Source organism: Podarcis raffonei, chromosome 7, assembly GCF_027172205.1.
Source record: "Podarcis raffonei isolate rPodRaf1 chromosome 7, rPodRaf1.pri, whole genome shotgun sequence".
In the NCBI taxonomy this organism is placed as follows: Eukaryota; Metazoa; Chordata; class Lepidosauria; order Squamata; family Lacertidae; genus Podarcis; species Podarcis raffonei.
This window is the reverse complement of record NC_070608.1, coordinates 76,961,847-76,985,708: the sequence shown is the minus strand read 5'-3', so window position 1 is coordinate 76,985,708 and position 23,862 is coordinate 76,961,847. Positions and strand designations below refer to the sequence as shown.

Below are 23,862 nucleotides of genomic sequence, written 5' to 3'. Positions count from 1 at the left end.
TTTCTTAAAAGCCTGAGTCTGTGCTCTCCTGCAAAGCATTAGGGAAACATGGTGCAAGACTGCAAACAATGGTAGAAAGGAAACACTTGTAGCATGCCTCCCCTTCATGGAAGTGAGTCAGCTGTGCTGGCTTAGACCAAGGGCCATTGTAGTCCAAAACATCTGGAAGGCACCATGTTGGGGAAGGCTGATGTTGCATTTTGTCATATATTTACTGACCAAAAAACAACACCACCAAAACAAACCTGGTAGAAGGGGGATTCAAGGCAGAGTAAGACACCTATGTCTCCCTGGTTTCGATTTAGGATGCAATTTAATTGAAGCATGTCACCAGTTCGTCTCCATGCCATCCACGAATATAAAAGCATCGCCACAGAAAAGCAACTTCCAGGCGGCTGCCAGTAACAGATTAATCACTGCTGAAAGTGGTCATTGCAACCTCTCACAATGCAGTCTTAAAACTGGTTAGGAAGTCACTAAACCCCACTGGAATTTGTGGGATTTAATACAAAGTCAAGGATTTGGACTGAAGTGTTAAAGGCTCAGAATTTGGAGGCAAGGCTTCTGTGGAAATCACGGAAACTATTTGCCAGTTAATCTGCTCAAAAGTCTCTCATCCCCACACACTTCAGCAAGGCCTCTTTTGCTATGGCCTGCTTCCCTACCTATCAACGTAGTCTCTTTTCTGTGAATTATCAAGCTCCGGGCTCACTGTTCCCTAGTGTTCAGAAACAGAGGAAGAACTGGTATAGCGTTTTGGCCTGGGTGTGGGTTAGAAAGGCCCTGGTTTGAAGTTCTCATCTGCTGCAAATTTCTCTCAAGCAAACTCCTCTTTCTGAGCAGCTGCTCCCTGCAATACGGTCGTACCTTGGAAGTTGAATGGAATCCGTTCCGGAAGTCCAAAATGTTCGGAAACCAAAGTGCGGCTTCTGATTGGCTGCAGGAAGCTCCTGCAGCCAATTAGAAGCCGTGGATGCCCCATTGGGTGTTTCCAAAAGAACATTCCAAAAGAACATTCAGAACAGTCACTTCTGGGTTTCGATTGTTCAGGAGCCAAGCGTTCAAGATCCAAGGTATGCGTGTGTGGATAAAACTGACCCCCTCACCTAACAGTGTTGTTCTAAGTGTTTGACACTTCCTCAGTAAACCTTTCAACTGCCTGAACTGCAACTCAGCTGCACAGCATAGATACTTGAGAGCCGATACTGCGAATAACCAGCAAAACATGCTTTCTTATGCATAGGCTTTATTGATTTGAAGTCTGACAACCAGTTACACCGGGCTGAGATCTCCTTGGGAAACATGCTGAAACAGCAGCATGCAGTACCACACTTCTCTGCGACTGGATCTTCCTTCCACAGTATTGCAGAAAGAACGATGCAAGCTCAGGCTAGTCATGCTTATCGCTGGGCACTCTCAGAACCTGACTTGCGCGCGGAAGTGCATCTGCTTTGTAGCGTTATTCTGCATGCTGGTCTTCAGCATCCACTTCGCCTTCATCCTCTGAAGGTACTGCATGTCACGCTCACGAACCAGCGCTGCTCCTGAAGTTATGGAGAAAGAGCCAACATTCAAGGTAAACGTAAAGGACCCCTGGATGGTTAAGTCCAGTCAGAGTCGACTATGGGGTTGCGGCGCTCATCTCGCTTTTCAGGCCGAGGAAGCCGCTGTCTGTCTACAGACAGCTTTCCGGGTCATGTGGCCAGCATGACTAAACCGCTTCTGGTGCAACAGGACACCGTGGCGGAAGCTAGAGTGCACAGAAACACCATTTACCTTTCTGCCACAGAGCTACCCATTTATCTACTTGCACTGGTGTGCTTTCAAAGTGCTAGGTTGCCAGGAGCCGGAACAGAGCAATGGGAGCTCACTCCGTCATGGGGATTCGAACCGCTGACCTTCTGATCGGCAAGCCCAAGGGGCTCAGTGGTTTAAACCACAGTGCCATCCAACTGCACCTTCCAACATTCAACACTCAACCTGAAGGCAAAGCAACTTTTACGATGAATAGAAGCACCCAGTCCTACAATGATGTCTGCACAGGTCTAGCGGCTTCCTACATAAAATGCAGTTGATGTTGGGAGATGTGTTGAATTTGGGCCCAGGAAGCATGCCTAAATTTGTCAACCAGTTAAATCTAGCCCAGCATTCTGTTTCTAAAAGCAGTTATCCAGAAACCTCTAAAAATTCCCAAAGAATAAATAGATACACACACACACACACACACAACTGGGTGCAGAGGGAAGTAACAGAATGCCTAGCCCAGGCATGTCCAAAGTCCGTTTCGAGGGCAGTCAATTTCCTGGGGTAAAACTTTAATCCTCAACAACTTTGGGGTAAAATTGTATAGCAGTTTATTTCCTGGGGTAAAATCCCAACAAAAGCTCAACAACTTCAATCCTAAAAAAACTTCAATATCTTTGGTTGGCCCTCACCATAGCTGTCAACAGTCCCTTATTTGGTGGGAAAGTCCCTTATCCCAGCGCTGTGTCGCGCTGCTGTCCCTTATTAATGATGTCCCTTAAATTTCCCGGGTTTCAAAGGAAGCAGCTCCTCTCCCTCTCTCCCTGCCGGCCAGGGAGGAGGGAGGCTCCAACTGTGTTGCTTGCCTGGGCTGCTCACCCAATAAGAAGTCTAAGAACAATGGGGGTGGTGGAGCTTGCATGCCTTGTGCCGATCAAGTCGGCCGCGTTGCCAGGGGACTCGCCTTTGCTCAGCGCTTCCCAGCGGAGAGGTGACGGTGGTTTTCCTTGCTGCATCCCCTTTGCCGGGTTGCTGCGCTGTGGGAACCACTGCTTGAGGCTTCGTTTGGCTGCTGGCTGAGCTATCTGCCTTTGGCTTGGAGGGGCTCAGACGTTGAATATACCGGTGCTTGGAAAATCCCTTATTTTGGCTGATGATCCCTTATTTTTGAGGCTGCTGGTCCCTTATTTTCAAATCTGTAAGTTGACAGCTATGGCCCTCACATATGTTCACTTCATCAAATCTGGTCCTCTTTGAAAAAAGCTCTAGACAGATGCTACACACATGGAATTAAGAGACACCAGCTCTTTGAAAAGGTATACCAACTAGTTCAGAATAGCAGGAAGCTACTATAATTAGCTACTTCCAGGAAAATGTCCCTTCTTATGGCTGAAAGAGATGCCTCTCAAGTAACTGTATTGATATAACGCACTAATGCTGTTTGCTTACCTGTGCTGCCTGTCCATCCCAGAGCTTTATATTGCTGCAATACTCTGCCCACAGCATGTTTATTTTTAGAAACAGCCACAGCTCTTGAAGAACCAAACCGCTGCTTATAGTATCTCATCAGTGAACGGTGACCGATCCGGGCACCTTTGTAAGAAGGAAATGTGAATATTAAAGCAACAGAGTAGCTTTTAAAACAAAGGTAAACTGGAAAATGGGGATATCATTAGCCACACCGTGAAACTCAGAATCCCATAAGGAAGTGGGTCCCAATTGCGGGAACACGTAACCCACTCGGGGGATCCGTGAAACCATTTACATAACAAAAACTACCATAGAGATATCAACGTTTTCAAAAGTAGTGGGTCCATGGCTTGGCTTCTGAAAAATAGGGAGTCCATAGTACTTACCTAACTGGGAACCACTGCCATAAGGGAGGGTAGACAATGCCATTTAGGGTAGAAGTAACTGTCAATAACATATTATGTAAAGAACATGTAGAGATTTACATCATACCTTTCCAGTTTGCAAGATCTGCAAGGGGCAGCTTACTATACCAAACAAGACTAAACGACGTACAATGGTATCTCAGTTTTCGAACGTAATCCATTCCAGAAGACCGTTCTGAGTTCCGAAACATTTGAAAACTCAAAACGGAAGCCTCAAAACGGAAAACTCAATATGGAAGCCATGTGGCATGTTCAACTTCCGAGGCTTGTTCAAAAAGCGAAGCTTTTACTTCCGGGTTTACGGTGTTTGAAAACTGAAATGTCTGTCAACGGAGACGTTCGAAAACCAAGGTACCACTTGTTACGGAAGGGGGGGGCATGTCTTCTTCACCTTCTTCTTCGCTACAATATATCCATTTATTCCCAATTGTCAATGTCAAAAGGGACTAAAATCTATAAAATCCATAGAAAATCAACGTGCCAATTTGCTCAATTTCTCTAGGACTCTATGGCACCTCCCCTGTCCTCCATAATCCCTCAAGTAAGGTGTCAAGACCCTAATCCTGTCAAATCACTCTGCCAAGCCTTTCCTCCGGGCAATGCCAGGTGGCAGACTATGCATACATGGACCATTGTCTTCCCATCACCGGCACTCAGGAAGCGCTTATCTGCGCATATCTCCAGCTCTGCATATTCCCCCCTCCCTCCTCCATATGTTAATCCGGTGTAACCCAACCTCTCCTTAATGTATTCATGATGTAACTGGGATGTATTTTGCACTGTATTCTGGGACATGGAGGGAGTTTCAAAAGTTCATGTCACCCCTTTCTCGCGGTTCAATCTTGTCTTGAACCTGTTGCGCAATAAACTTGGATCTTCTGCAGTTTGCTCCTGTGCCCGGCTGAGCTCATTTTCTTCCGCAGGGACCCGCGGACTTAGTCCGACGAGCTGGGTGGCAGAGTAGCCCCGCACCCAGATTTTAGCCGTAACACACTGTAGACTAAAATCCAGGTAAGAAGAATTCCACATGGGATACGGCAGATCCTGGTTGTTTATAATACTTACTTAGGCACAACGCAAACCTGAACATCTCTAGCACCAACAAACTATGGGTGTATAGAAAACACCCAATTCCACAGAAAGACCTATCTTTTACTTCCTTAAATCAGGGATTGGGCGGGGGTGAGGGTGGACCTGCAATCCAGCCACCAGCTATTCAGCATGAAGAAGGTAAAACGGGTTTTTGATGATGTGTAAAGCATACAATTGCAGTTCCCTCCTCTGCTAACGGTTCTGCTGCGAGAATATCATGGTAGAGATGGAAATGTCTGAGCAGGGAGAGACAGACTTTTACTCCTTGCAAATACGCAAAAAGTTATCCATGTATTTTGTAGCTGCATCCCTGCATGAAAGTTTTAGGATACAAATGTTTAGTAGTAGTAGTAATAATAATATTTTTTTATTATTTATACCCCACCCACCCGGCTGGGTTTCCCCAGACACTCCGGGCGGCTTACAGCACATAAACAATTGTAAAACATTAGACAGAGCTTGCAGTTCTGCTTATAATCTGCATTCTTCTGAGGGACTTGCAAAGTCTTTCGCTTTCTGCATAGGGATGACAGATTTTTAGGGGGAAAAGTCCCAACACCCTTTAACACAGTTTGGAAAAAACTATTCACAGAGAAAATGGACAGTGAAGCTCGAGTTACTAAAAATTAAATATATGCCTCTATTTCCATGGGAAACAGCTGTGTGTGTGTTTAATGATTGCATGTGGCCTCAACCATTATTGGAATGCAGCCCCGACAGATTTCCACTGGGATAATATGACCCCCTTGTCCCCAAAACAGTTCCCAACCATGCTAAGAATGTGGTTCTCACTTCATTCTGAGAACTTCAACATTTCATCCCATTGCAGGGAGTTGCAATGGCTCTTCAGAACTTCACTAAGGATTTCACACATTTGGGGGTGGGGAGTTGAACACCCCTTTCTTTACGTACTGCCATAGCAGACTACATGCAACAAATAGGGAAAATGGCTAATCAAGACTCTCTCCCTGTTCAGTTTTGGTTAAGCGATGCTCTATCAGGGTGGATAAAAATCAATGATTTAAAAAATAATAATCAAAAAAATCAGATTTTAAAAATTTAAATCGGATTTTTTTATTTAAATTGAATTTGAAAATAAAATGCTTTTGGAGGAAAAATCTTTCTAAAGATAGTTTTCTATTTAAGTTACATTATAGTCCAAAGGCTAGTCATCAGGAAATAAGGATTTGTTTTAAGTTTTTCATGTGTCTAAGTGGGGGGTTTTTATTTTAAAAAATGTTTAACCACATCAGTAACAAACATGGATCCATATGCTATAATGTTCTTGTTTTGTAAGGAAATCATTATTTTTCTCCTTCCAATAAAGTGCAGAAGAAAAGTTGTCCAAATATAAACAGTTAATTTATTAAACCTCACAATAATTTCATAATCATCTGTCTGTGTATTCCTAATAGTATAACCAAATCAGTAATTTTTTATATAACTGTAAAAACTATTCTGAAAATTTATTCTTCCAAAAATGAAACCTCCATCTGGTTGTAAATATTAAGATTATACCAGCAAGAATGAGTCTTTCTGTAAAAAAAATGATTTAAATCAAGTTTTACTGACTAGTGATTTAAATTGATTTGATTTAAATCAAATCCACCCTGTGCTCTAATGTATTTTCAATGCCACTTCTTCATGTTGCTCTGCTTACTAATTATCATTTTTGTAAAACCCTAGCAGCAAAATTAAGAGCTAACGCCTTGCAAGAACTAAAACTGTTTTCGCTGAATCAGCCACAGCATTAGAAACATAGCCCTCAACGGTAATGCTTGGTCAAAATTCTCCTCTGGCAAATTATTCTTAACAGAGCCTATAGTTCAGAGCTACCCCAAAGCAAAAAGAGCACAAGATCATCATGGATATGTGTGTCTGTGTATCTGGGGAGGTGAAAGAACACAAATAACTAACTGGCTGAAACAAGAAGGGAGCTTTGAACAATCAGAGACTTCCAGTGTGCCTCTCTTCAAAAGAGGGGAGGTTGCTATATTGTAATACAGTGGTACCTCGGGTTAAGTACTTAATTCGTTCCGGAGGTCCGTACTTAACCTGAAACTGTTCTTAACCTGAAGCACCACTTTAGCTAATGGGGCGATCTGCTGTCGCTGCACCGCCGCTGCACGATTTCCGTTCTTATCCTGAAGCAAAGTTCTTAACCTGAAGCACTATTTCTGGCTTAGTGGAGTGTGTAACCTGAAGCGTAGGTAACCCAAGGTACCACTGTACTGTCCTCATGACAAACTGGATGTGTTCCCTACATGCACACTGCGACCCAAGTCTGATATACTGGAATAGAAACTATCGTATTCCACACCCATGTGAATGTGTTGACCACTTCGAACAACGTTTGTCATGGGAACAATCTCTAGTAAACAAGCAGAGTCCAGGAACCAGAATGCTAGAATCCCGAAAGTGCCATCTAGTGGCTTACATGTTTAAATATTTGCATCAACGGTTTAAATTTGGAGTCAGCAAAGTTTTTCAGCAGGGGGCCAGTCCACTGTCCCTCAGACCTTGTGGGGGGCCAGTCTATATTTTGAAAAAAAATTATGAATGAATTCCTATGTCCCACAAATAACCCAGAGATGCATTTTAAATAAAAGGACACATTCTACTCATGTAAAAACACGCTGATTCCTGGACCATCCGCAGGCCAGATTTAGAAGGCGATTGGGCCAGATCCAGCCCCCAGGCCTTAGTTTGCTTACCCATGGTTTAAAAGCTTGAGGGTCAGATTTTCTACACTACACACCTCTATTTTCAGGAATGAATCACAAGCTGAGCTAGACATCACCTATACAAAAGTGTGTTGATTATAAACATACAAATCACGGAGTGTTCTCTTTAAGCACTGCCCTCAGTATGTGATGACGCTGCACTGTAATGTGCTAGAAATCACTCAAAAGGCTCTGAAGAGAGCATTTCATTTCATTTGCAGCCCACCTTTATCATATGTTACCACCAATTTTCTTCTCTTCTCTTTTTATAAAAAAGAACTTTCCTGTCCCCAAAAGGATTTTTAATCAGTCAAAGAGAACTCTAACAGGGGCAGAATCCTGAGACCTCACACTCCACTTTGCTGGTTTCAATCAAATTCTTTGTTTTGCTCTCCCATTTAAAGCACATACTTCCTTCAGAGTGACATAAATGTGGACCTCAAGGCTAGACCTGCCAGGGTCACAGCAGAACTGTGTTGTCATCCGCCTGCAGACCTCTCCTATGAGATTTTTAAAGCCGGGAAGCGATTTCTCCATTTCTCAGGCAGCGTAATATTAAAGACACACATACTAAAATGACCAGCAAGCTTACGGAAGCCTGGAAATTTTGCAAGGTGATTGCTGCTGCATGTCAACCAAATGGGAAGGTTAGCACTGTCCCTATGTATTAGCTGCATTGAAAGTAATGGAAGAAACCGTTTATTCATGATCAGTACAATTACATCCCATTTTATTTCAACATGGAACTTAAGGCAGCGAAGTTAAGGCTTCCCAAGGCTGCTGTAGAGCTTGTGCCTTCAGACCTTGACCGGAACATTGCATGTTAAGTCTACAACGTTCAGTGTGCTCACTGTGAATGCTGCCACACTGAAGTCAACACAACTTTCTTCTGAGTATGCCTTATAAGATCGGAGTGGAAGAGCACGGGCAGAGAGGCAATAACGTGGCACACACTGGGCTGAGGTCTTTTTTCTTTAAGACTCTTCTCTTAGGGATGGAGGAGATACAAAGGTCCTCAACAGCCCTGCCCCACAAAGTTCTTGTTGACTAATTCCACTGCAACAGACTCGACTTCTCCACGCACATCAACACAACCATCAACAACTGATGGAGCAAGGAACTTGCTTCAGGGGGTCAAAATCTGCCAACAGATGCTGGTTCCTGGACAGAGGCATGCCCACACCGCAGTCATAGCATTAGTGCAAAAGCTGGGTGTCCACCAGTATGCGGATGATACCCAGCACTACCTCTCCTTCAAATCAGAACCAGTGAGGGTGGTGAAGGTCCTGTTGGAGTATCTGGAGGCGGTTGGCAGATGGATGGCGGCTAACAGATTGAGGTTGAATCCTGACAAGACAGAAGTACTGTTTTTTGGGGACAGGGGGCGGGTGGCTGTGGGGAACTCCCTGGTCCTGAACGGGGTAACCGTGCGCCTGAAAGGCCAGGTGCGCAGCCTGGGAGTCATTTTGGACTCACAGCTGTCCATGGAGGCGCAGGTCAGTTCTGTGTCCAGGGCAGCTATCTACCAGCTCCATCTGGTACACAGGTTGAGACCCTACCTGCCCGCAGACTGTCTTGCCAGAGTGGTTTTCTCCCGCTTGGACTACTGCAATGCACTCTACGTGGGGCTACCTTTGAAGGTGACCTGGAAACTACAACTAATCCAGAATGCGGCAGCCAGACTGGTGACTGGGAGTGGTTGTTGGAACCATATAACACTAGTCATAAAGGATCTTCACTGGCTCCCAGTACGTTTCTGAGAACTATTCAAAGTGTTGGTGCTGACCTTTAAAGTCCTAAATGGCTCAGCACAGTATACCTGAAAGAGTGTCTCCACGCCCATTGTTCAGCCCAGACACTGAGATCCTCCTCAGAGGGTCTTCTGCTCGTTCCCTCACTATGAGAAGTGAGGTGACAGGGAACCAGGCAGAGGGCCTTCTCGGTAGTGGCACCCGCCCTGTGGAACGCCCTCCCTTCAGATGTCCAGGAGATAAAAAAACTACACAACTTTTAGAAGACATCTGAAGGCAGCCCTGTATTCGGAGGTTTTTAATGCTTGATATTTTATGTTTTTGGATATGCTGTAAGCCACCCGTAGTAGCTGGGGAAACCCAGCCAGATGGGTGGGGTATAAATAAAAAAATTAGTATTATTATTTAATATTCTGGGGAAAGGCAGGGACAGCTCACCTTCAAGGCAAGTCATTTAGAAGGCAACTGTGTGAACCACCCACCCTGACTTGCACTAATTGCTACTGAATCTGTAAAGTGTGCACTTGGGATGATCCTGGTATATTTCAAGAATACACATACCTGAAGGTAAAATCAGCTCCATTGAATCATCATCATAATCCAAATTCTTCTCTGGTGGCAGTTCTTCAGACATCTCTGCACCATCTCCTTCCTGATAGTCAGGATAAGTGCTCCTATGAAACAGAAATAACAGCTCAATCTCAAGATCAGCTACCAACAAGTGATGTACACAGGTTACCCATTAAAACTTCTGAGGAGGAGGTGAAAGTCTCTTTTGACTTAATATGCCACAAACGGCTACATATACTCCAGAACTCTGACACCAAAGCCACTGCAAGGTTCTGGAATAGCGTTCGAATGAGACTTGGCTTCTCAACACACCCAAAGCTGATCTTCTCATTCACAACTGCCATGTAGTATAACTGTACCAGGACCAGGAAAACAGGAAGGTGCCAAGCACAGGAAAATCAGGGAACGTGGAGGTTTTAGATGAGAGCTAGAGGATTGCAACACTTTAGATGAGAGCTAGAGGACCACATATCTCAATGCTCCCCTTTGAAAAAATTAAAAAGGAATAGAAGAACTCCTGTACTTATACCAGGGAGTAAGGTTCTAGCATAGCTTTCACTGTGATGCATTAGTTTTCTACATGCAAGGAGTCTGCATTGTTTCTATGGGGATAAGCAAGAATGAAATCCCTCACCTTAACCTAGAATGGTACAGTCCCAGCTGACCGTCACCCACAATGGTCTATGGATGCCTGTTTTAAAGCTCTTTTTGCTTTTAATGGCTTTATGATATTACTGTTTGGTTTTATGTTTTTATGTTGTTGTAAACTGCTGTGATATATATTTATGATACAGCTGTATATATTTTGATACAACAAACAAACAAACAAACAAACAAACAAACAGGGCTATACTATTATTCTAGTCTGCTGTAAAAGAACACACTGTATCCATATGATGGGGCTATAGAACAATAACCTAACAGAATGTAGGTTTTAAGCTAAAAGGTTATCGCTGGAGACTAAGTACCAGTGGCAAGGTGGAGACAGTGGTTATATTCAGATGATCAAATCCTGGCTGAATATACCATCTTAATAAATGGCCTAAAGGCGTAATAACATATAGTTAAGCCAAAATATGATTGTCCAAATCTTGGGTAGTTAAAAAAACAGAACTGTTTCTAGACATATGGGAATTTAAGTAACTTGTTATTGAACACCATCAAAAAGGTTTAAAACAATCTAGATGTCAGGGTGAGCTCCCGTTGCTCGGTCCCAGCTCCTGCCAACCTAGCAGTTCGAAAGCACGTCAAAGTGCAAGTAGATAAACAGGTACTGCTCCGGCGGGAAGGTAAACGGCATTTCCGTGCGCTGCTCTGGTTCACCAGAAGTGGCTTAGTCATGCTGGCCACATGACCCGGAAGCCGTATGCCAGCTCCCTCGGCCAATAAAGCGAGATGAGCGCCGCAACCCCAGAGTCGGTCATGACTGGACCTAATGGTCAGGGGTCCCTTTACCTTATCCCGTGGGCTGAGATTAACTGACCTTTTAACATGTTTCCGATGTACATTTCCCCTCTGCTGCCTACACCAAAGGATTGAAGCTGTCCAGTACCCTTGCTTGTCCAGCTAAATCTCTAGCAAGCGTTTGTCCCACTGCTGCAGAAATTTTTGTGAAATAAAATGTTTGGGCTTCACGTGAGCAATATAAGCAAGCTTGTCGCCAAACAGACTTCTAAAAGGTCAAATGGATTTTTGGGGAAGCCACTGGTTTTCAAGAGGCTAACAGACATGTCAGCACTCAAGCGAGAAGAAGGCTTCTTCCACATTAACAACAGCTCCACACTGCTCCAGTGAGTGAACACTTTGTGAGCCAGCAGAATAAAGTGACTTGTCTCCAATGCAAGGATCCAATCATGGTTAGGGAACAACAGCAGCCTCAGCAGCAGGAGGAGGGAAGTAGAATGTTACTCTGCCCATCCACGAGAGTCTTGCTTGTGTATGTTACCCGAGTAGCACAATACTAGTAAAGGTAAAGGGACCCCTGACCATTAGGTCCAGTCGTGACCGACTCTGGGGTTGCGGCGCTCATCTCGCTTTCAGGCCGAGGGAGCCGGCGTACAGCTTCCGGGTCATGTGGTCAGCATGACTAAGCCGCTTCTGGCGAACCAGAGCAGCGCATGGAAACGCTGTTTACCTTCCCGCCGGAGCGGTACCTATTTATCTACTTTTGATGTGCTTTCGAACTGCTAGGTTGGCAGGAGCAGGGACCGAGCAACGGGAGCTTACCCCGTCGCGGGGATTCGAACCACAACCTTCTGATCGGCAAGTCCTAGGCTCTGTGGTTTAACCCACAGCGCCACCCGCGTCCCAGCACAATACTAGACCAATGCAAATGCCAAAACTGAAATGTTTCATTTGCTGTGTGTCTAAATTTGGCCGCTGCCGATTCCCACCTGAAGTCATAGAAGTCTGCAAACTCCAGAGCAGCATCGCCTTCCGTGAAGAGCTTGCAGTGGCTTTTGTCGTTCATATGGGCCTGCACAGCTTCCGTCGTGTAGAACGATTTCCCCTTCTCATTGCACCACAGGCAGATCTTCCCAATGCCAACCTTCTCTCCTGTAGGTTGCGAGCAGAAAGATACACACACTGTACTCTCCCATCTTATGCTAACGCAACGTATTTGGTGGTTTCACAGCATTCCACAGCCCAAATGTTGTTCTGCTGTACGTCAGGGATGGGAAACCTGTGTGTTGCTGAACTCCCAAATCCAATTAACCCTGTGGAAGTTTTAAGTCTAGCAACATCTGGAGGACAACACCCCTGCTTCACATTATACAGTAAATACAAAAATGTTCACAAATAAAATAGTATAGAGGTAGGGTAAAGGACCCCTGGACGGTTAAGTCCAGTCAAAGGCGACTATGGGTGTGCGGCACTCATGACTGCATGAAATTTATTACGGTCCCAAACCAAATTCACATACTGTACTAAGTGAACATAAAACACAATAGATTTAAGTTTGACAATAGAATTAAGTTTGACAATAGAATTAAGTCTGTACAGTAGAATTAAGTTTGTTACAATAGAACTAAGTTTGCGGCACTCATCTCGCTTTCAGGCCGAGGGAGCCGGCGTTTCTCCACAGACCGCTTTCCAGGTCATGTGGCCAGCAGGACTAAACCGCTTCTGGTGCAACGGGACACCATGATGGAAACCACAGCGCACAGAAACGCCGTTTACCTTCCCGCCGCAGCAGCAACTATTTATCTACTTGCACTGGCGTGCTTTTGAACTGCTAGGTTGGCAGGAGCTGGGACAGAGCAACAGGAACTCACCCCGTTGCTGGAATTTGAACTGTTGATCTTCCGATCGGCAAGCCCAAGGGGCTCAGTGATTTAGATCACAGCGCTACCCGCGTCCCCCACAAATATAATAGCCTTGTATCAGTTCACCTCACAATAATATCATAATTATCTATGTATTTCTAATAGTATAACCAAATCAGTAATTTTTGATATATAACTCTAAAAACTACTCTGAAAATTTATTATTCAAAAAATGAAACCTTCATCTGGTTGTAAATATTAAGATTATACCAACAAGATGGAGTCTTTCTGTAAAAAAATAAATGATTTAAATGAAGTCTTACTGACTAGTGATTTAAATCGTGATTTAAATCAATTTGATTTAAATCAAATCCACCCTGTTTCAAATGATATGTATTTTACTCTGAGGAACAACACTGAGATGAATGCCACAGGATGCCCTCTTAAAATCAACAAGAGAGCTTGAGATAGTTGAGGCTGGCATGTCTTAAGACTTACCCAAGTACTTAATCAGACCTCTGATATCCACAAGATATTCTATATCTGGAATAAAGAAACTGTGGACTTTTGTCATGTGGGACACATTCTTCATGAGGCAGCTTGAATGGTGGGAACAGAATAAGCAGTCGGTTACTGGGATCGCGTCTGAGCTGGGGTGATCCTTCCCAGACGCACTCTCCTCGGCCTCATCTGGGATTCCTTCCATCGGTCCTTCTTCGACCTCCAGATCTTCATCTGAGTCGACATCCTCCCAACCTTTCAAACCAAGCGAAAGCAAAAGCTTAGGAGGAATCTTTTCATGCGACCAAAAGATGCAGGTTAACCATTCAATACAAGCGGCAGGCTAGTGAGCTCATAATTATGAATGGTCTACCACCCCCTTGATTGCTTCCAAAATCATTTGGGCTGCTTGAGCGTTCAAGGCGAACACTAAAAAAACTCCCTAAGAACACTGTGCTGTCTTCTTTTTAGTGCCTGCTTAAAAATTTATTGTTTAGGCTTTAACTTTGTATTAATTTGGTGACAGTTGCTTTTTTTTTTCTTTGGAAAATCAATAATAACAATAACAATAATTTCCCCAGCCCCAACAGAACACGATAAAACATCAAACATTAAAAGCTTCCCTAAAGAGGGCTGCCTTCAGAAGTCTTCTAAAAGTCAGATAGTTGTTTATTTCCTTGACATCTGGTGGGAGGGCGTTCCACAGGGCGGGCGCCACTACCAAGAAGGCCCTCTGCCTGATTCCCTGTAACCTCCCTTCTCGCAATGTGGGAACCGCCAGAAGGCCCTCGGCACTGGACCTCAGTGTCTGGGCTGAACGATGGGGGTGGAGACGCTCTTTCAGGCATACTGGGCGAAGGCCGTATAATTGGCAAAAAAACCCCACATTTTTCTTTAGGCAAGTCTGTTGAGACGAAGCTACATATGTTTTACCTCCTTTGAGCTACTATGAATTCTAACAATCCTTCGGAATGTTTTTCTATACATGTATTTTAACCATTGTTATCAATAATTTTATTGCTCTATATTTTTGTAACCAGCTTAGGGGTTTTCTTACAATCAAGTGGTATAAATTTTTTGTTAAAACAATTTTTAAAAAAATATTCAAGCAGCCCAAATTCTCCCTATCTGCTCTATATTTTCAGCCTAGATATAAACTGCTGATTTGAACTAGCTGCTGTACAAAGCCTATGAATGGGACTTTCTAATAAACCAGGGGTCAAACAACACAAACACATGTTGTTGTTGACCACCTCGCATCAGCCTCAGCCAACATGGCCAGGAATGATGGGAATTGTAGTCCAGAAGATCTCCCAGTAGGTTTCCGAGCACAATTCAAAGTGTTGGTGCTGACCTTTAAAGCCCTAAACGGCCTCGGTCCAGAATACCTGAAGGAGCGTCTCCACCCCCATCGTTCAGCCCAGACACTGAGATCCAGCACAGAGGGCCTTCTGGCGGTTCACTCATTGCGAGAAGTGAGGTTACAGGGAACCAGGCAGAGGGCCTTCTCGGTAGTGGCACCCACCCTGTGGAACACCCTTCAGATGTGAAGGAAATAAGCAGCTATCCTATCTTTAAAAGACATCTGAAGGCAGCCAAGTTCAGGGAAGTTTTAAATATTTAACGCTGTATTGTTTTTAACACTTGATTGGGAGCCGCCCAGAGTGGCTGGGGAAACTCAGCCAGATGGGCGGGGTATAAATAATAAATTATTATTATTATTATTATATGGATGGCTTTTCCTGTGCTAAAGCATCCAAAATCCCCAAAAGACTGCTGCCACTACCTTCTTCCATATCATCGGCCTCCTCTTCTTCCTCCGATTGTTCTCTTGCCAGCTTCTTGGCCTGTTCCTCAAACCACTGTAGCCGGGGAGCTTTTTCCGCACGCTCTCTGCTACTTTCCGCAGCAACCGAAGACCCAGCAGCACCGCCAGGCAAGAAGGGAGCCTTCTTTGGAGACAGGGAGGGCTGAGCTCTGATGGCTTGCTGGATGGCAACATTCATGGCATCTTTGTCAACATTCTCTTGAGCGAGGCCTTTCTCCAAGTTCTTCTCATTCAGGAGCTCGACCTTCTTGCTGACCGCCTGGACGGCTTTCTTCTCGAGCTCCAGGTGCTTCTTGGACTTCAGGTGGTTCTCGTAAGCATTGAAGTTGGAGAACCTCTTGCTGCAAGCCGTGCAGTAGGTAGCAGTTGCCTTGTTCTGCTCCTCCAGCCCGGCTCTCTGTGCCAGAACCCTCTCCTGGAAGTTCTCAGCAGTGACAGGTGGCATCTCGGCGACTTTCCGTTTCAGGTTGTACCTGTGCCAGTCGGTCTTGTAGTGGGCACGCTGGACATCGGCATCCTTGAAAGCCACGCGGCAAGTGATGCAAGTGTACGACGCCACGGCTGGAGAGGAAGGAGAACACACAAACGCCATAATACAGGTTAGCCAAGACAAGCAGAAGCCTGAAATTCAGCTTAACACAACGGTCTTAGGCATGCCTTATACAGTGGTGCCTCGCAAGACGAAAAGAATCCGTTCCGCGATTCTCTTCGTCTAGCGGTTTTTTCATCTTGCAAAGCAACCCCATTAGCGGCTAAGCGGATTAGCGCTATTAGCGGCTTAAAGGTAAAGGTAAAGGTACCCCTGCCCGTACGGGCCAGTCTTGACAGACTCTGGGGTTGTGCGCCCATCTCACTCAAGAGGCCGGGGGCCAGCGCTGTCCGGAGACACTTCCGGGTCACGTGGCCAGCGTGACATCGCTGCTCTGGCGAGCCAGAGCCGCACACGGAAACGCCGTTTACCTTCCCGCTGGTAAGCGGTCCCTATTTATCTACTTGCACCCGGGAGTGCTTTTGAACTGCTAGGTTGGCAGGCACTGGGACCGAACGACGGGAGCGCACCCCGCCGCGGGGATTCGAACCGCCGACCTTTCGATCGGCAAGCCCTAGGCGGCTTAGTGGCTATTAAAGGCTTAGCGGCTGAGCTGCTAAAAGGCTATTAGTGGCTTAGCAGCTTAGAAAAAGGGGGGGAAGCGGGGGGAAATGGCGAGACTCGCAAGACGTTTTCGTCTTGCGAAGCAAGCCCATAGGGAAATTTGTCTTGCGAAGCGCATCGCAAACGGAAAACCCCTTCGTCTAGCGGGTTTTCCGTCTTGCGAGGCATTCGTCTTGCGGGGCACCACTGTACAGTGGTACCTCAGGTTAAGTACTTAATTCGTTCCGGAGGTCCTTACGTAACCTGAAACTGTTCTTAACCTGAAGCACCACTTTAGCTAATGGGGCCTCCCGCTGCTACCGCGCCGCCAGAGCCCGATTTCTGTTCTCATCCTGAAGCAAAGTTCTTAGCCTGAAGCACTATTTCTGGGTTAGCGGAGTCTGTAACCTGAAGCGTATGTAACCTGAGGTACCCCTGTATTAACAGGAATAAAACAGGCAACCTGGGAGGGGAGGAATTTTACACATCCCATGGATCTAAAAACAGAGGTTAATGAAACATGTGGTACAATCTGAACAAACACTTTGAAGTCCCACTGGTTTCTCCAACAAACAAAATCAGCATCTGGCACACCGGCTGAGACCCTACCTGCCCACAGATTGTCTTGCCAGAGTGGTGCACACTCGGGTTATCTCCTGCTTGGACTACTGCAATGTGTGTGGGGCTACCTTTGAAAGTGACCCGGAAACTACAATTAATCCAGAATGCGGTAGCTAGACTGCAGACTGGGAGTGGCTGCCGGCACCATATAACACCGGTCTTGAAAGACCTACATTGGCTCCTGTGACGTTAACATATATGAGAGAGTGCTGGAGGGGAAAGTTAAATAGGTTGCACAGACAGGACCCAGGGGAGTGGAGTCAGTGGGTCTATAAAACTAGTTCTGGGAGGAGTTCGTTGGGAGTTGTGGGTGAGTAGTTGGTTGGATTTCATGGGTTGGCTGGTTGGGAAAGGCAGTTGGTAATAGAAAGACAGTTAGGGCAGTTGGTCCTTGAGTGTGGGGGAAGGTAGCAGAGATAGAGAGAGGAACATGAGACTAAGAAAGTAAAGAGGAACACCGTTTGGTATGCTGTAAAAGTTTTATGTCTGAAATAAAATACACTCTTCTTTATTAATTAAAAAGCTGACTGAGACTGAAGTGATTTTACCAGGGAGGACCTGGTTGGTGGCAGCAGATTAGAGGTGCAAGGGTCAATAGTCCGTGATACGACCGGGGGCTCCATACAAACACCACAGCTCCCAGTACATTTCCGAGCACAATTCAGAATGTTGGTGCTAACATTTAAAGCCCCAAACGGACTTGGCCCAGTATACCTGAAGGAGCGTCTCCACCCCCATTGTTCAGCCTGGACACTGAGATACAGCTGCGAGGGCCTTCTGGCGGTTCCCTCACTGCTGAGAAGTGAAGCTATAGGGAACCAGGCAGAGGAACTTCTCAGTAGTGGCACCCACCCTGTGCAACACCCTCCCATCAGATGTCAAGGAAATACAGTAAACAACTATCTGACTTTTAGAAGACATCTGAAGGCAGCCCTCTTTAGGGAAGTTTTTAATGTTTGATGTTTTATTGCTTTATTATTATTACTATTATTATTAATCTGTTGGGAGCCACCCAGAGTGGCTGGAGAAACCCAGCCAGATGGGCGGGGTATAAATAATAAATTATAATATTATTATTATGCCTTATATTAACAGGAAAAAACAGGCAGCCTGGGAGGGCAGGAATTTTACACACCCCGTGGATCTAAAAATAGAGCTTAATTAAATATGCAGCACAATCCAAACAAAAAACTTTGAAGTCCTACAGACAAAATCAGCACAATATTGTTGGCATCTGTCTGTCTCAAGAGGCAATGCTATGAAGTAAAACCACCAAAGCGACTTCCCAGGAGCGCAAGCCTGGGTAGTGTGTCTGGAGGTCCTGGGCTGCCCTAATAATAATAATAATAATAATAATAATAATAATAATAATAATTTATTATTTATACCCCGCCCATCTGGCTGGGCCTCCCCAGCCACTCTGGGCGGCTTCCATAAAAACCAAAGATACAGTAAAATATCACACGTTAAAAACTTCCCTGAACAGGGCTGCCTTAAGATGTCTTCTGAATGTCAGGTAGTTGTTTATCGCTTTGACATCTGCTGGAAGGGCGTTCCACAGGGCGGGCGCCACTACCGAGAAGGCCCTCTGCCTGGTTCCCTGTAGCTTTGTTTCTCGCAATGAGGGAACCGCCAGAAGGCCCTCGGCGCTGGACCTCAGCGTCCGGGCAGAATGATGGGGGTGGAGACGCTCCTTCAGGTATACTGGACCGAGGCCATTTAGGGCTTTAAAGGTCAGCACCAACACTTTGAATTGTGCTCGGAAGTGTACTGGGAGCCAATGTAGGTCTTTCAAGACCGGTGTTATATGGTCTCAGCGGCCGCCCCCAGTCACCAGTCTAGCTGCCGCATTCTGGATTAGTTGTACTTTCCGAGTCACCTTCAAAGGTAGCCCCACGTAGAGTGCATTGCAGTAGTCCAAGCGGGAGATAACCAGAGCATGCACCACTCTGGCGAGACAGTCCGCAGGCAGATAGGGTCTCAGCCTACGTACCAGATGGAGCTGGTAAACAGCTGCCCTGGACACAGATTTGACCTGTGCCTCCATGGACAACAAGACTCCCCTCTTGGCCTCACTGATGTGGTCCAAAGGAAAGCAGAATCAGCTTGGCTGCAGGAGTTGCCAGAGGGAGCCATACAAGGCACCATCCAACCATCTTAGGGAATCCACTCTGGATTTGTGTTGTGTTCTCCGAAAAGGCCATGGAGGTTTGGGAAAGTGTTTTCCTTCTCCTAGCTTTTCAAGCTGCACTGGCTCCCGGTGGAGTACAGGGTCAGATTTAAGGTGCTGGTTTTGACCTTTAAAGCCCTTCACGGCCTAGGACCCTCGTACCTACGGGACCGCCTCTCCCGATATGCCCCACGGAGAGCCTCAAGGCCCATAAATAGCAACACCCTAGTGGTCCCGGGTCCTAAGGAAGTTAGATTAGCTTCAACCAAAGCCAGGGCTTTTTCAACACTGGCTCCGGCCTGGTGGAACGCTCTGCCTCATGAGACCAGGGCCCTGCAAGATCTGATTTCTTTCCACAGGGCCTGTAAGACAGAGTTGTTCCGCCTGGCCTTTGGCTTGGAGCCAATTTGATTCCCTCCCCCTCCTTCTTTTTCCTTTCTTCTCCTGTGATGAGGCTGCATTTTACTATTTTAATGTTTCAGTATTTTAATTGTTGTATTTTAATCTTGTTTTTAAGTTGTATTCATTCAACTTGTTTTTTATTATTGCTTGTTAGCTGCCCTGAGCCCGGACTTGGCTGGGGAGAGCGGGGTATAAATAATAATAATAATAATAATAATAATAATAATAATAATAATTAGATGGTCTGTCTTTCCAGGTTGATAAGCTCCATCTGCCCCTACAGCACAATATGCTAGCAAAGTAACACTAAGGTACATATTGGCACAGTAAATCCCAATTAGTATTTTCCACAGAACCAGTAAGAGAAGGAAGTGCACTAGTTGGTAGGGCCTGTTTAATTTTTCAACTTCCATATTCCAAAAATGAGGGGTGCTAAAAAGTTGTAACGTGACTAGGGAATTCAAAAGGTCCTTTGGTTAAATTAATGTAACTTAAGTTTTTGCTGGTAAATAAAATGTGTGCAATAGTGCATACAAATCCTTAAAAATGATGGCAAGTACTTGCAGTTATATTATATATGGTATATTTTTATTTATATATTGTACATATTTTCTATTACCTGACACTTTCAGAAGACAAAATTAAAATTCTCTGGCCTTCCGAGAGCAGTTCATTTGCTTCTTAATCAAATGTACCCTTACAAACCCAAATGCTGTCCAGTCACAAAAATAAGAGGTTTAAATTCCTCATGCCCCAAAACATGTTTTTCAGACCCCCTCACTGAATAAATAGGCAAACATTCAATTTCAGCTCCTAAACTGACACGCCCTAAGTGAACGGGACACCTGGCTCCATCGTCACAGAGACTTTGCACCATCCTACCTGACGTCGCCGGACAGTCGGGCGACTCGCTGCTGCTCATAATCCAGCGGCTGGAAAGGCCGCGTCGGAAGCAAAAGTAGTTGTTTTTATTAGAAAGAAAAAAAGATATCAGCTATTCCAATCCTGAACGACACGGAACGCTGGTGAAAGAAGGCAGCGCGATGGAACGTTGAGCGTGGGAAAGAGAACGCTGAGCGTGGGAAAGAGAACGTTGCAGCGTCGAAGATTCCACCGAACTTTGATCGCTGTCGGCTCCAAAGACGCAACTCTTCCCTTTCCTTTTCCCGGCCTCGCAGCCACGCTTCAACGTCGAAGCTTTTCCTTCTCGCTCGCAGGAAGCGGAAGAAGGCTTTGACGGCTGTTTCCCGCTTCCTCCTCCTCCTCTCGCGCGCCCTCTGCGCGCACGGAGGGTTACATGCTGCGCCGCGTTATTCTCCCCATTTTTCCAGCGGCGCAAAGAGGGGCAACCGATTCTTTTGCGTGCCCCACAAGGCGGAGGCTGGAAAAGAGGAGGGAGGGCCCCAGCTTGCACGCCCCCAGCCCATGGTGCCAGCCGCTTTTACGCGCGAGAGCCACGGAAGGCAGCGTCTGGTTCTTCGGGTTCTTCTCAGTTGCTCTCGGTATCCACTCCGGGCGCTGCGCGATGAGGACTTGGTGCTTGCTCGGGAGAAAACACAAGCATCCACTTCTGCCCCGTCCGCTCTCTGTCCTCTCTCCAACTCTGGGCTAACCCTGGCGCCTTCTAGGCGTTGTTGGACAGCAGCTTTCATCAGCTCCAGCCTGGGATGATGATGATGATGATAATTTATTATTTATACCCCGGACAACTGGCTGCGTTTCCCCAGCCACTCTGGGCGGCTGTTGTAAATAAAAATATGCCCTTTTCCCTTATGGGGTATCCAAGAGCCCATATAGAGTCCTTACATAGGTTCCCTATGGGTAGGAGAAAATAACAGAGGCCAACCAGAGAATATTGAGAAGCAAAGCAGCTAGTAAGCTTGTAAATAAAAATATGCCCTTTTCCCTTATGGGGTATCCAAGAGCCCATATAGAGTCCTTACATAGGTTCCCTATTGGTAGGAGAAAATAACAGAGGCCAACCAGAGAATATTGAGAAGCAAAGCAGCTAGTAAGCTTGATCTTTATTGATCTGTTGCAACAGGGTACTCCCCTCACACGCAGGAGAGGAAGAGGACCCCCAAAAATGCTGTGCAAGGGCTTATAAAGACTTTTGAAATTCCCATCCTCTAGATCAAGACCACCCCCAGAAATATTATGCATTCATCACAGAAGGGGTGTAACCTAAGACCACCCCTCAGATAAGGCGGTCTAAAACAGAACATTTGCATGTTGTTTTCTCCTGTCGCTTTGTTTATTTCCTGTCTGGCAGGTTACTTGATTGGATTTCTTGGGGAGCCTGGGCAGTCTTTTGTAATGATAAGGCTCACACCCTTATTCAAACACAGATTAAGACAGGATTTGTGAAGGAAGAGACAATGGGGAGGCTTTTCCATTTTGACCATGCAGAGAAACATTTGCTCAGTTTAGGAATCAAAATGGTTCCAGGTTGGCTTACCTGTGCTGATCTATGTACGTGTGGTTATGAACGTTGCCATATATCTAAGACCATAAAATTCCTATCACACGGCTCCCAATCAAGTGTTTAAAAAAAAAATACAGCATTAAATATTAAAAACTTCCCTAAGCAGGGCTGCCTTCAGATGTCTTTTAAAGAGAAGATAGCTGCTTATTTCCTTCACATCTGAAGGGAGGGCGTTCCACAGGGTGGGTGCCACTACCGAGAAGGCCCTCTGCCTGGTTCCCTGTAACCTCACTTCTCGCAATGAGGGAACCGCCAGAAGGCCCTAGGTGCTGGATCTCAGTGTCCTGACTCTCCTCGTTAGCATTAAGATAAATTCAACAGTGCAAGTTTTGATGGATGTAATAATGGAATACTGAATGGTTTAGTTAAAATATGCAGGGATTTGTGTTATGCAAAATGAACCATGGAAAGAGTAGAAGAGAAGTCACTGACATTCTAAGGTTGTTTAAATGAATAATCTAAATTGTAAAACAGAAAATTTAATAAAAAAATATTTTTTAAATAATTAAATTTATAGCCCATCAATCCAATGGAATTAGATGGTGGGAAGCATGGGAGAGGATAGAGGGGATTTTGTTAGTTGCAGATGCTAAATTTTGTCTAATGTATTGACATGACTCAACACTAGTATTATCAGAGGTTATAAACTAGTGTGATGCAAAAGGGCTATTACCAAATATGCTGACGTAAATAGCTGCACACACAAATTTAAGCTTTAAATGTTGTTGACATACCACCACAGCTATCACTTTACATTAACTGGAGGGCATTGTCCATCATCACATGTATGCACAAAACAACCAACTTGCAGGGACTTCTGTAGTAGTCAAACACTAACTTCAAATCAGTTCAATTATAACTTCAGAGGATATTTGGCCAGGTATTATTAGATGTTGTACACTCCCTTCCCTTTTTACTGAAGAAGTGCAAAAAGCTTTGTGCAGGAGGCATAAAAATAGGTTAAAAAGTTACAAGGAGGCATCCAACCACCATCTTTAGCCTTTTCACCTGTGGGAAACCAATCCCAATCTGTGCTTTTATCTTAATGCAGACCCTACAAAGCTAAAGAATTTAAGCCCATTTCAAAGCAATTCCCACTGATTTCAATGGAATTAACATTCAAGTATGCATCTTCAAAAGGCAGTTTCACAACATCCAAAGTATTTTTAGTAGTTCAGTGTTTTATCCATTCTGCTTTGAGGGTCTAAGGGGTAGTTCTCACATTGAAATTTTAAATACTGAAAACACCCCTGGGTCTGAACCGGAAATTGTAATATAATATCAGTTTGCAAGAGAGAAGTTACCGTAGTGAAGATCATACAGAGGTCCTCATAATTATGTGCTTACCAGGAGCAGACAAACGGGAAAATAATTTCTTCTCTCTCAAGGGTAACAGGAAATGAGGCCTGATGAAGTACCAGTGTAAGTGGTAGCTTTTTGTTTATTGCTAAATGCAGAACAGAACAAAAAGTGTAAGGGAAATCCTTGCGGGCCAGAGGTACCAACAATTCATTGTACAGTGGTACCTCGGGTTACAAACACTTCGGATTAAAGACTCCAATAACCCAGAAGTAGTACCTTGGGTTAAGAACTTTACTTCAGGATGAGAACAGAAATTGCATGGTGGCAGCAGGAGGCCCCATTGGCTAAAGTGGTACCTCAGGTTAAGAACGGTTTCAGGTT

General features: G+C 45.1%; 1 protein-coding gene across 1 annotated transcript; it reads right to left on the bottom strand.

Moving 5' to 3' along the window:
• Positions 1 to 1,229: 1,229 nt before the first annotated feature.
• Positions 1,230 to 20,976, bottom strand: ZNF622 (zinc finger protein 622). Its single transcript, XM_053397129.1, has 7 exons — positions 20,577 to 20,976; positions 15,328 to 15,930; positions 13,539 to 13,796; positions 12,168 to 12,330; positions 9,766 to 9,878; positions 3,193 to 3,336; positions 1,230 to 1,544 (listed from the first exon to the last, which is right to left on the bottom strand). The coding sequence occupies exons 1-7, from the start codon at positions 20,614 to 20,616 to the stop codon at positions 1,417 to 1,419; spliced, it is 1,449 nt and encodes a 482-aa protein (XP_053253104.1). The 5' UTR covers positions 20,617 to 20,976; the 3' UTR covers positions 1,230 to 1,416.
• Between the last annotated feature and the right edge of the window lie 2,886 nt (positions 20,977 to 23,862).

What these genes read in the sequence shown, in the direction of transcription:
- ZNF622 (XM_053397129.1), bottom strand. Translation starts at nt 20,616, where the DNA reads ATGAGCAGCAGCGAGTCGCCCGACTGTCCGGCGACGTCAG. An exon ending in CGACTGTCCGGCGACGTCAG is followed by an intron (nt 15,931 to 20,576) that starts GTAGGATGGTGC and finishes CTTCCTCTCCAG; the next exon opens with CCGTGGCGTCGTACACTTGC. An exon ending in GGCCGATGATATGGAAGAAG is followed by an intron (nt 13,797 to 15,327) that starts GTAGTGGCAGCA and finishes TTGGTTTGAAAG; the next exon opens with GTTGGGAGGATGTCGACTCA.